This window comes from Anguilla anguilla, chromosome 6 (assembly GCF_013347855.1).
Source record: "Anguilla anguilla isolate fAngAng1 chromosome 6, fAngAng1.pri, whole genome shotgun sequence".
Lineage (NCBI taxonomy): Eukaryota > Metazoa > Chordata > Actinopteri > Anguilliformes > Anguillidae > Anguilla > Anguilla anguilla.
In genome coordinates, this window is record NC_049206.1 from 25,404,398 (window position 1) to 25,415,642 (window position 11,245).

Below are 11,245 nucleotides of genomic sequence, written 5' to 3' on the forward strand. Positions count from 1 at the left end.
ACATTTCATTGCAATCATAAAAAGCGCATGCAAAAAACCTGCCCTTTTGGCCCAAGGTGATGAATGTATTGTGCTACGCTCGGGCATCTCTTAATACATGCAACAGGAGGTCGGTCACAATCATTGGAGTGCAGTGAGGCAGGAGACTTTAATTTAAATAAATCTGTGAGTATCAATGTGCCCAGATTTCTGCCAATGACTTAAGGAATGTGCGATTCATGGCACAGAGTGAACGATCCAGGGCAGAATCAGTTTAACCACTGTAGTCTGGATACCAATTTTGGAAAACTGTTTCTATATAACAGTACTTTTATGTGGAACAACCAGTCCTACATGCTCCTAATGCAGAAAAGCACAAGACCGTCACAATATACAATCATGACAAAAAGCTATAACTAAATATCATCTAAAATAATAATTATGTAAAATTAAATGCAACCACTAGAAATATAACAAGAACAAAGGCACAACAATAACAATAATAACAATCATCATCATCATCAGCATAATAATAATAATCACAATCATAATTATGATCATAATATAGTATCATAATAATTGAATGGATGGGAAAATTGCATTAATACATTTCCTTCATTGATTTGTGAAACTATTTAAATATGAAATATTTATTGTGTATCAGGTCACCAGTGTGGCACAAGTGTCGCGTGGGGGGGTGGGGGGGGGGGGGTGTGTGGGGGTGGCTCTGTTTACACACTCGCCGGGGCAATGGAACCCACATCCTTCTGCGTATGGTCCACTCAAATCTGCAACGTGCAAATACTCCACCCGCTGACGCGGTCCGGGAGGTCTGCGTGCCTGCCCTAATTAAAAGCCAATCGCATCTGCAAGGCAGCAACAGAATGTTGCTCTTCCACAACATCTGCCATGTGCTGTGTTTTTTTCTCGAAACATTAACAATCCAGTAATTGAATAAAATTGTGTTATGGCTCAACAAGGACCTCACACATGTACATTGTTGATGTAATGTATGTGATTCCCCCCACGAATCGGAAAGCTACACTCGGATAAACATTGAACACAGATTTTTAAAATATAATGAAATGGAAATAATGTACTCATAGACAAAAAAATATCTAGATTAGGACGTTTATAGTGTGGTCTGTGGTGTCTGGATTCTTTGTGAAAGAATGGGGGACAATGGGACAGTTCTATTTTTTATTCTTTTTTACAGCTCAGGGCAAAGAATATATAAACTAAAACCGAAAGAGCTGCAAGGTCAAACAGAGAAAGGGACTTAAAACACACTGCCTTCAGGATGCCATTTACTTAAGGAAAAAAAGACACATTTCCTTTTTGGAAAGACACGCTGGGCTGGACAAAGTAACAAAACAGCCGTCTATTTCCAAAATTGAACAGGACACAACGTACTCCTGCCGATGGGCTTCAATATCTGGACAGAGGCAAAAGTGAACTCCTGTGACATGCTATGTTTAAAGGAAACATGGAAAGCATAAAGCATTTGCATAAAAACGATGACACAATCCCACAAAATATACGTTGCTTCTAAACCCATTCAGGTTTATCTGTGCATTCTCTCATGATGCTGAGAACTCCTCAATTAATGCAATTTAGAGAAGCCTCATCTCAAAATCTGCTAAAATCACTGACACATTATATCATGGATTTATTACAAGGCCCCAAACTATTTTCTTTACAAACAGCTGGAAAGGATATTTGAGTGACCACACAGTCTCCCTGGGTAACTTTTTAAAATTATTTAGAAAGGTAATTGTTGGAATCAACAGGAAAAAAAATACATAATTTCTCTGTACTTTTAATCTCCATTTAATTTAAATTCAGTTAAATAAAACATGTCACTAGTCTCCCTTAAAAAGCCTTAAAGCATTATTGACAAAAAAATCAGCCATTAGTATACAAGTGAAGGAAGAACTTCAGCGACTTTCTGCAGGTTCCATCAATCCTTCCTTGAGATCTGTTAGGTTTGCAAAGTGGGGTTGGGCGCTCCATTAGCCGTCTGTAATGACACACAGCAGAAACGCCGTGGGGGGCATGAACAATGGAGTAATGCTGAAGGCAGGGGTGCGGGGAGGCACGGCAGAAATATACAGAGACGGGGCAGGAATATAAACACAGGCTCTGCTGAACCGCCGGCGCGCGCACAGCCTCCGTCCCTTCGCCCGGCTCGGGAAGGCTGCTGATTGTGAAGGAGCGAGAGGGAACGGGCTATCCAACCAGAACAAGAGGGAGAGGGAGGGGGCTGGTGGGGAGAGGGGAAACGAGACGGAGGGAGAGGGAGAGTACCACAAACTGCGCAGGAGAGACCGAGTGAGGTGAGGAAAGTCGGAGTCGCGCGGCCAGGGAGAGAGGTGACCACAGACAGACCTCGGCGAATTCTAGAGCTGCCGTCACGACAGGTGATGCACAGCAGGGACCGGGGATCGTTCCAAAGTGCTGGAATTTCCTCCGCGTGGAACGCGCTCAAGTCGGACAGCGCTAAGGACATTTCCAAAAAAAAATAAGGTGGTCTGATTTTAAGGGGAGGTTTCATTGCCATTGTCAGGAGTTACAGGACGGGCGGGAAAGCAGCTCACCTCTTATCAGCTGAGTAAATGTCAGGAGGGCGACTGGAGACTCAGATAAAACAGCAATAAGATTTGCATCATTTTCTTGTCACAGGAGAGGTTTTCATTTTGTGCATCAGCTGGCTTTTATAGGAAGCATCATTAAATGGAAGCAGATGGACAAAGTAGAATCAGCATGGAGCTGTGGTCTTCGCTGAAGGTAAGAACAGCAAAACCAAACTATTAACTAATCATTTATGAATTGTTGCGAGACAGACCATTTAATATCTATTACGTGGAATATCGCAGCCCAAGTTTCTCTGTAAATAAAGAAATGCACAATAAATCTAAGGTATATTTTTAAATGGGTAAATTAAAAGGAGCCACCTGCATGCTCCCCAGTGATATAAATGTATTAACACCAAAAAATAAATAATGTTTCAAGATAGTGACTCTTTGTCAGGCTTGAGTCTTCTTTTTCAGTATTAATACATTTATGGCATTGGGGGGCATACACAGTGTGGACTCTTTTTATTCAGTCCACTCTGTTGTTCGACACCTGTTTTTGGACATGTGTGTATTTTCTGCTTTATATTTTTACGTTAGAAAAAGAATTTGGTTGATGTGTAAGTAAAATGTGTAAATTTGCATTCATTTTTCTGGATTGTACTAATTTTGCTGCACTTTAAATCAATTACAGTGTTCTGAAAGCTCTAGTAAAAAGCTGAGCTCTTTCCAAAAATGTATTACACATTAATATAGGGGAAAATGAAATAAAAGTAGAGAAGTAGTAAATATTTACAAAGTAAATGGATGCGACATGAGAGTGAATAGAGTCTGATATAGTGGTGCAAATGATACTATGACCAAATTAAATTATCCTCTTTGAATTGAACAATGTTATTGCGGAACAGTATGGTCCTGAAAATATGCAGAAAATGAATTCTTTGTACTATTTCTTATTGAAAATTAAGTGAAAAAGTGTTATTTCACCCAAACAACTTGAATGTGTAGTGAGGTTTTCATTTTGTAATTTATATTTCATTGTCTAAGGATGCAGTCCAAAATATATGATCAGTGAAATATTATAAAATAATTAAAACAGAAATAAAAGCAGGTTTAAAACCAACTTGAATATCGATATCATGTATGAATCCCCAATTGGGAAATTCAGTGCAACAAAAGCTGATAGGAACAATAAGCAATCAGCACACACATGTAGCCCATGCAAGCGCAATTTAACATATAAACGTGCGTAAAACTGCAATTAACTAAAACAGACCATTTGAATTTGAGTAGGTATTAATTATCCAAATGGAATAATGGGCGTCAATAAAGGTAGCAATAGAAAAAACAGGCTTTTTTAATTACAGGTTTTTCTGTCCTGTTATTTTACATGCATTGACTGCTGGTGATTGCCAGTCACTGTCTCGAATACACAATCAACTTTGATCATAAAAGCAATATGAACTGATCAGTATCAGAAAAAAATGTGTTTTTACATAAAAAAAATACAAGGGATTAGTAGCTGAAAACAATGGCAATGGCTATGTGTTCTTTTTTAATCAAATCATTTCAAATTAAATTCAAACCAACTTTCCCGAAGACTTCCAGTAACAAATGGTTGACTGCTAACATGCAAAGTTAAATGGCTCCGGATGGTGAAGCTTGGCTTCAGTCTTCTTAGTAGAAATCCTGCCTTGCCTGCAGTAAGCACAGAAAAAAGCAAAGCACTGTCACTGGTTATCGTTGGTTTTTAAATTCCCCTGGTTTATTTTGCTTCTAATTCTTCACAATTGCATGTGCTTATGCAAGAAGTCCAATGGTATTCATTGCTGAATTACATTATTAAGGCATCTGTTAAATTCCTAACAAATGGTGTTACAACTGTTACTAACTTAGCTTTTACTTGGCTCATCAGGAAAAGTACATCAGTGTGATTCATGTCCTACCTCTCAGTAGAAGCCATTTGCACCTGGACTACAAGCTGTAATTTCGACTCTGCACCGTCCCTCACACCCCATTCCGCTCATTGCTCCTTAAATGGTTTCTGAGTGACTCAGAGTTTCAGCCCACTGATGGATTACTGTTACAGTTAAGCAGAAGGGGGCTGTTTGTATTTAAACACATTTGAAGCCAGCTGAAGGCAGAAGGGAATGAGACGGCCATTTTGACTCTTGGTCCACTGTGAGCTGGCGACCCCCGAGCCCTTGTGACCCTTGGGCCCTTGGGAGCCGGTGACCATGCTGGCCACACCCCAGCAGAGATCCAGAGCAGCTGTGACGCGCACACAGGGCAGCCACGGCGAAATGTCCCAGCTGAGCCCGTTCTCCCCTCTCCTGGGCTGGAAGGCTTCAGACGCTGCCCCACTTCCGCTCAACTCCTCAGACCAAAACAGCTCCTCAGGGGCCCTAGTGGCGCTGGTAACCGGGGGCCCCGGGGCAGGTGGAGAGCTTCGCTGGGCATCGCTCCTCATCATCACAGTAATCATCCCCACCATCGGGGGTAACATCCTAGTCATCCTGGCCGTCTCCCTGGAGAGGAAGCTGCAGAACGCCACCAACTACTTCCTGATGTCCCTGGCGGTGGCAGACCTGCTGGTGGGGCTGCTCGTTATGCCCATCGCCCTGGTAACTGTGCTCTTCAGTAAGTACACATGCCAGCAGCCTGCCCGACCAGCCTAGCCCCCCCCCCCCCCCCCCCCCCCACCACCACCAAACCTACTGCAGAATTGCTCAGCCGAGCCACAAAATCATGACCAATTCACACAGCCTGATTGCAGAATCACTATTCAATCATTCCTTTTCTTTCATGAGGGTTATCTTCCATGCAAATCATACCTTGCGCATGCACACACATACACAGTTTGAGAACACATAAAGTTCACATGTGGAATACTGAAATGCTAACATACTACTCTAATCCTGCCAAATCCGTTCCGTAAACAAACAGCTAAATTACAGTTTCATTTTCACATTTCTTAATCAAGGTTCTAGTCACGTTAGTATTTGTAGACTTCACAGTTTTCCAGTTGGCACTGTACAGACTTTATGTCAAATAAAAATATAAATGTATGATTTATTTAATTTATCTGATTTAATTTAGAAGTCACTGTATGCTCAAGCAATCCACTAACTGCACCTCTGCAGACCATCTGTGATGTGCAAATCTTGGGCGCAGATGTGTTTTCTTCCATCGGACACGAGTGCGCTCTGTCGTGAAACAAAATGGAGGAAAGGCCAAGGAATGCACAAGCTCACATCTTCCTGCCCTTTGGATTCTGCATATAAAAGTCTTGTTCACGCTCAGCGGAAACATAACCATATGCTATGAATTGCTCAAAGGAAAATGAACATATTTTTATAATGGGGGGTTATGACACTAGAATAGAAGGAGAGAATAATTTGTTTACTAGACCCTGCAGATTTGCACCATCGGATGTAAATAGGCGAGGTAGAGTTCTTTATTGACCTCTGCACTGAGCTTCTGTCACAGTTGAGCTCCTCAAATAAAAAGACAGGAGGAGGCAAGAACTGAGAATAAACTACTTCTGGAGCACTACAATCAACTGCAGAGGGTCTTATCCACTATAAGGCAGTAGGAGTAGTGCAAGCAGTTAAGGATTTAAGAGCATAGTAATTATTATTTAACATTTCAAGTTAGTTTGATAATTTCCTAAATATACTTCATATGAAACATCAAATCTTTATTAATTTGCCATATTTATATCCTGGGGTTACAACAAGGGATCTGCAGACCCCTGGGGATCCTTGAAGGTATTATAGTAGGTCCCTACACACACACTCACAGGTCTTGATTTTTAATTTAACAACAAGCCTGCAATGATATTAAAAACACAACAGACTCAAATGGTTGCATGTAAAAGAAAGTCAACCACCATACCCAAATGACACCCCTGATTGTATTAATCTATATACATTTCAGTCCATTTCAGAGGGCTTGAAAGGATTCAATATCCCATTGGTTTATTAACATAGCCACATTTCAGTCAGTCTTATTTGCTTCAGCAGTCCAGTAAAAACCATCACCTCAAGCCACAGTCACCATCATACTTAACAGTTTTATCTACTAGTTGTAATATTACACACAGTCACAAGCAGCATCCCAATAAATGTGAAGTCACGCTAAATACTTTCATTCTTTCTCTCTCCAAGATTCTGGGTGGCCTCTTCCAGAGTTCCTCTGCCCCATCTGGCTCTTCCTGGACGTCCTGTTCTCCACCGCCTCCATCATGCACTTGTGCGCCATCTCACTAGACCGCTACATTGCGATCAAGAAACCCATCCAGCACAGCCAATATAAGTCCCGGGCCAGGGCCCTGACCAAAATTGCCACCGTGTGGCTCATATCCATCGGTAAGCAGCCCTGAATCTCCAGCAGGCCTAAACTGGCAGTATGTGGCACGTATCCATTATTAAGCAGGCATGTACTGGCATTCATCAGTATTGGTTATGGTGATGACGTTGGCTAGGTTTCAGTCTCCTCTCTTTGGCATTAATTCCTGAGGAAGTGTTAGGAACATATAAAATTGTATATTAAATTTCCATAAGGGTCGGTTTAACATTGCATATACACCAAAACCATATGCAATGAACCAGTTTACTTTGAATGCTGGGGAGGACTTTTATAGGTGGGGAAATGTTTAAATAAATGCATAAAACCAATGCCTCAGGAGTTTTTCTGCAAGTTTGATTAGTAATGAGACGTTTATTTGGACTCACATGGCTTCTCTCAAACCAATCTTGGAACTCCTCTTAAGCGAGCATCAGCTTCAAGCACAGCTGTAAATCCATTACATTTTGCCATTAAGGAAAGTAACATAATTCAAAAGTTGGACTCTTATTTCTTCATTGAGCAATGTAAATGGACTCTTGCACTGTGTCAAAAAGTGTTTAGTGACCAGAGAATCGCACCTATTCATTCACAAGGATTAGCGCGCATAAAATATGCAGGGGGTCTCAAACCTAACAGAGATTGACTTCTATATCATTGTCAAGTTTGTTTACTGCATGACAAAGTTCCCTTTTTTCTAAGAAGTGTATCACTCTTAATTTCTTTTAAAAAGCCAGCTTAGTATGCCCCATAAAGCCCACTTGCTTTGCTGAGTCTAAGCTCGGTCAGCACTTTCTTCATCTGGCCAGTGAATGGCTCTGGTCCCTCCATAGAGGAAGGAAGGGCAGGCATAATGAGGGAAGAGTCTGTTAGTGCTTCAGCAAAGTAGTCATTGAGTTGCTCTGCTACATTTTCGTCATCCACACCATCAATCTGTGTCACCCCACTATTTGATTTTGATCTCCCCAGCTCTTTGTTGACAACATTCTGCCACTCCTTTGGGTTTTGAGGGTTGCTTTTTGAATTTCATTTTTGTAACTTTTTTTCTTTGCTTTGTGTAGGAACCTCCAAACTGAATTTCTAGCTTTTTTACACTCTACTTTTCTACTCAGAACACTCACCAATCCTTTTGCCAAAAATGGCTTACATCATTTCAAAGAGCTAAAACATATCAGAGATGAAAGTGAGCTAAATTAAATTATCCGCTCTTTAAAAAGGACATTTATAAGAAACCTAAGAAAACAGGGTTTTTGAGGTCAGGGGGTTGTATGGGGGGGAATCAAATTGATTAATTCTGCATTGTTCACTCACAGGTATTGCTATATCCATCCCAATCAAAGGCCTGAAGAACACCAAGATGACAACCTTCAACAACCATCATACCTGTCTGCTGAAGCCTGACTGCTTCAGAGAGTTCATCCTGTTTGGCTCCATGGCGGCCTTCTTTGTTCCGCTGACCATCATGATGGTGATATACCTGCTGACGATCCAGGTGCTGCGGAAGAAAGTGTACCTGCTCAAGTTCAGAGCGTCACAGAACTTAGGCACGTCCACCGTATCCACTGTCTTTCAGAGGGACCTGCCCACCATGTCCTCCCCTGAGATGGTGGCCATGCTGGACATCCCCCAAAAGGACCTGGTGAAGGGCCACATCGACCCCATCACGTTGGAGGAGGTCCCTATCCGTAAGATGTCCACCCTGGGTAGGAAGTCCATGCAGAACCTCAGCAATGAGCAGCGTGCCTCCAAGGTCCTGGGCATTGTCTTCCTCCTCTTTGTGGTCATGTGGTGCCCCTTCTTCATCACCAATGTGATCTCAGTGGCCTGCAGGAGCTGTGATGGACAGATTGTGGGCAGGCTGATGGAGATATTTGTCTGGGTGGGCTACGTGTCCTCAGGGATCAACCCTCTGGTCTACACCCTCTTCAACAAGACTTTCCGGAAGGCCTTCACTCGCTACATCACCTGCAACTTCAGCGAGACACGCTCACCCCCCAGAGCAACACACAGGGACCTGACTCGGATATCCTTCCGCTCCTCAGCCACCCAGAATTCCAAGCTCTTCGTGAAGCATGGGATGAGGAATGGCGGGTACCAGAGTCCTCTGTGTCTGCGAACCACGGCCACCCAGACCTCCGCCAGCCTACTACTGGACACGCTGCTCCTCACGCAGAACGAGGGCGACAAACAAAAGGAGCAGGTCAGCTATGTGTAGCTGCAGCAGCAGCCTGGCATGGGAAAGAAGAATTCTGAAGAGTCCACTTGACCAGGCCGGTCTTCCAGCAGCTTGACCAAGCATCACTTTGGCTGTGGGCTTTGGTGGGACAGTGCTAAGGAAAGAGAACTAGCCTGTGCCACGTGAACCACATAATCCCACTGCACAGTTCACCATTGACCGGGATGTGCTGAGTACCTGTGTGGTCCTTGTGCGCATGGATCACCACATTGCTCTAGTGCACAAAGTTCACTAGAGGAATGTGGAAGAAGAGCTTGTAGAGTGACTTTTAAGGACAACTTCTACACATTTCAGCACACTGGCGCACTGAATGCAAGTAAGAAATAACAGGCATAATGAAGGCCTGCATGATTGTAATCTCCTACTGACCATAGATGGTTCTAGAAAGAAGCAGATGGAATAAAGCTACATTTGCAGGTACAATGATAACACAGCCACTGGATTCATTCGCTTTCCATGTTTATCTGAATCACTTTTGGAATGATCACATGGCACATGCATGTGCTTACTGATATCCAATAATGAACCTGAAAAATACCATTGGGAAAAGGACATGTCAGATCTTTTGGTCAGTTGCAGCCATTTCTGTACACTTTTAAAAGAACATTTCATTGCCTAAAATATATCTTCAAACCAAATGTATGTGTAGCTTTGAAGACTTCACTAATAAAACTTTCATGAAGACAAATTCATAAGGGTACCAGAGTACACATCCCTGCGTTGACAATAACACATGTTGTGTGGGTCCTCCATTTTCATTAGCAGGCTACATCTGATTAATCCCCCAATCACTACAAAAACCTACTGTGCCAACAGGGTGTTTATTAGCATCCCATTTAATTTGACTCATGGTCATCTTGATCGGGAGGGTTTACAGGGCCTCAGCGATGAACCACTGCCAAAAACAAAACAAACTGGCTCTTTATTGTCAGCAAATGGTGAATCCTCAAAGCAAAGGCGTTTGGAGAGACAGCAGATGTGCTCGTCTCCAAACACATTCTCAGGAAGAAACCAAGTCAGCCGTATGCCATAATTACACAACTGAGTGTTTCAGTGTCTTCCCACCTTGTTTCACTTTGCTTTTACAGAGTATTTGTGAACACCAAGATGGTTTGTCATGCATTGAATTTAGTAATTGGCTGATTTAACTGTAAATTCTTGACTTAATTAGCAAAGATGTTTTAGCACCGCCACTGTGCGTCATCTTGTACAGTGGCAATGAAATGAAGACATGCTTTGAAGGAGATGAGCATGCAAAACTTGAGTCCTCTGTTAACTGCCTGGCTCTTACTCAGATAGAAACTACCAAACCAAGATGATTTACATGACCAGGTTGGGAATATTAGTGAAATCAAAGTACAGGTTGTAAACATTGGTTGAATGCAATGGAATCACAACAGTATTTCAACATGGAAGAGTTCTGATGGCTCAAAAATAGTGTGCTGTACATGTTTCTGGCATGGTTAAAGTGTGTCTCCCCCCTTAAAAGATAAGATTACTCGATGGTAATTAATGATCATTCATGGAAGAGCATGTCTTTCTTCAAGAGAAGAGCATCTTTCATCATGACAATGCCCATGCTGACAGAGCCTGAATAGTCACCAAAATGGTGGATTGAGTGGTGAATTGATCCTTCACCATTCTAGATGGTGGTAAATTACACCACAGCAAATACAGGCTGCACTGCTGACACGTAGAGAACCAACGCTCTATTAAATAATATTACACTGGTGATTATTATTATGTTACTCCCAGCAACAGTCAGACAGCGTACCTGATTGGTATGGACAGGCAACCCACTAAGGCTTTGAATGACCATTTAAATAAAAATACACAAGATTTCTCACATTGTTTCCAGAGTGAACTTGAATGGGATCAGATCAGCTACATGTTAGTGCAAAAGTGGTGTGCAGACTTTTTTAGCGTTCACCTTTTGGTCATGCGTGAAACCAAATCTCCATGTGACTTTATTTTATATTAGATCACTGCTCTAGGCCATAACCTGGTAGGACATGTGGGATGGTTGCCAGATACAAGGTTTTTGAGATGAGAAAAGAAGACAGCTGCCCCTCCCCCACTCACTACAAGCATCTCCTGTCCACAGCACAAT

The 11,245-nt window shown here is 42.3% G+C and overlaps 1 protein-coding gene across 3 annotated transcripts; it reads left to right on the forward strand.

Moving 5' to 3' along the window:
• Positions 1 to 2,277: 2,277 nt before the first annotated feature.
• On the forward strand, positions 2,278 to 10,026 carry LOC118229740 (5-hydroxytryptamine receptor 2B-like). 3 transcript variants are annotated; one of them, XM_035422043.1, is made up of 4 exons: positions 2,278 to 2,766; positions 4,468 to 5,192; positions 6,722 to 6,922; positions 8,213 to 10,026. In XM_035422043.1, exons 2-4 carry the CDS (start codon positions 4,790 to 4,792, stop codon positions 9,112 to 9,114), a joined length of 1,506 nt encoding a protein of 501 aa, XP_035277934.1. In that variant the 5' UTR covers positions 2,278 to 2,766; positions 4,468 to 4,789; the 3' UTR covers positions 9,115 to 10,026. The 3 variants fall into 3 exon arrangements, with proteins under 3 accessions (XP_035277934.1, XP_035277936.1, XP_035277935.1); XM_035422045.1 differs by having other exon boundaries at positions 4,506 to 5,192; XM_035422044.1 differs by having other exon boundaries at positions 4,509 to 5,192.
• The last annotated feature ends 1,219 nt before the right edge of the window (positions 10,027 to 11,245 follow it).

What these genes read in the sequence shown, in the direction of transcription:
- LOC118229740 (XM_035422043.1), top strand. Translation starts at nt 4,790, where the DNA reads ATGCTGGCCACACCCCAGCAGAGATCCAGAGCAGCTGTGACGCGCACA. An exon ending in CCTGGTAACTGTGCTCTTCA is followed by an intron (nt 5,193 to 6,721) that starts GTAAGTACACAT and finishes TCTCTCTCCAAG; the next exon opens with ATTCTGGGTGGCCTCTTCCA. An exon ending in CGTGTGGCTCATATCCATCG is followed by an intron (nt 6,923 to 8,212) that starts GTAAGCAGCCCT and finishes GTTCACTCACAG; the next exon opens with GTATTGCTATATCCATCCCA.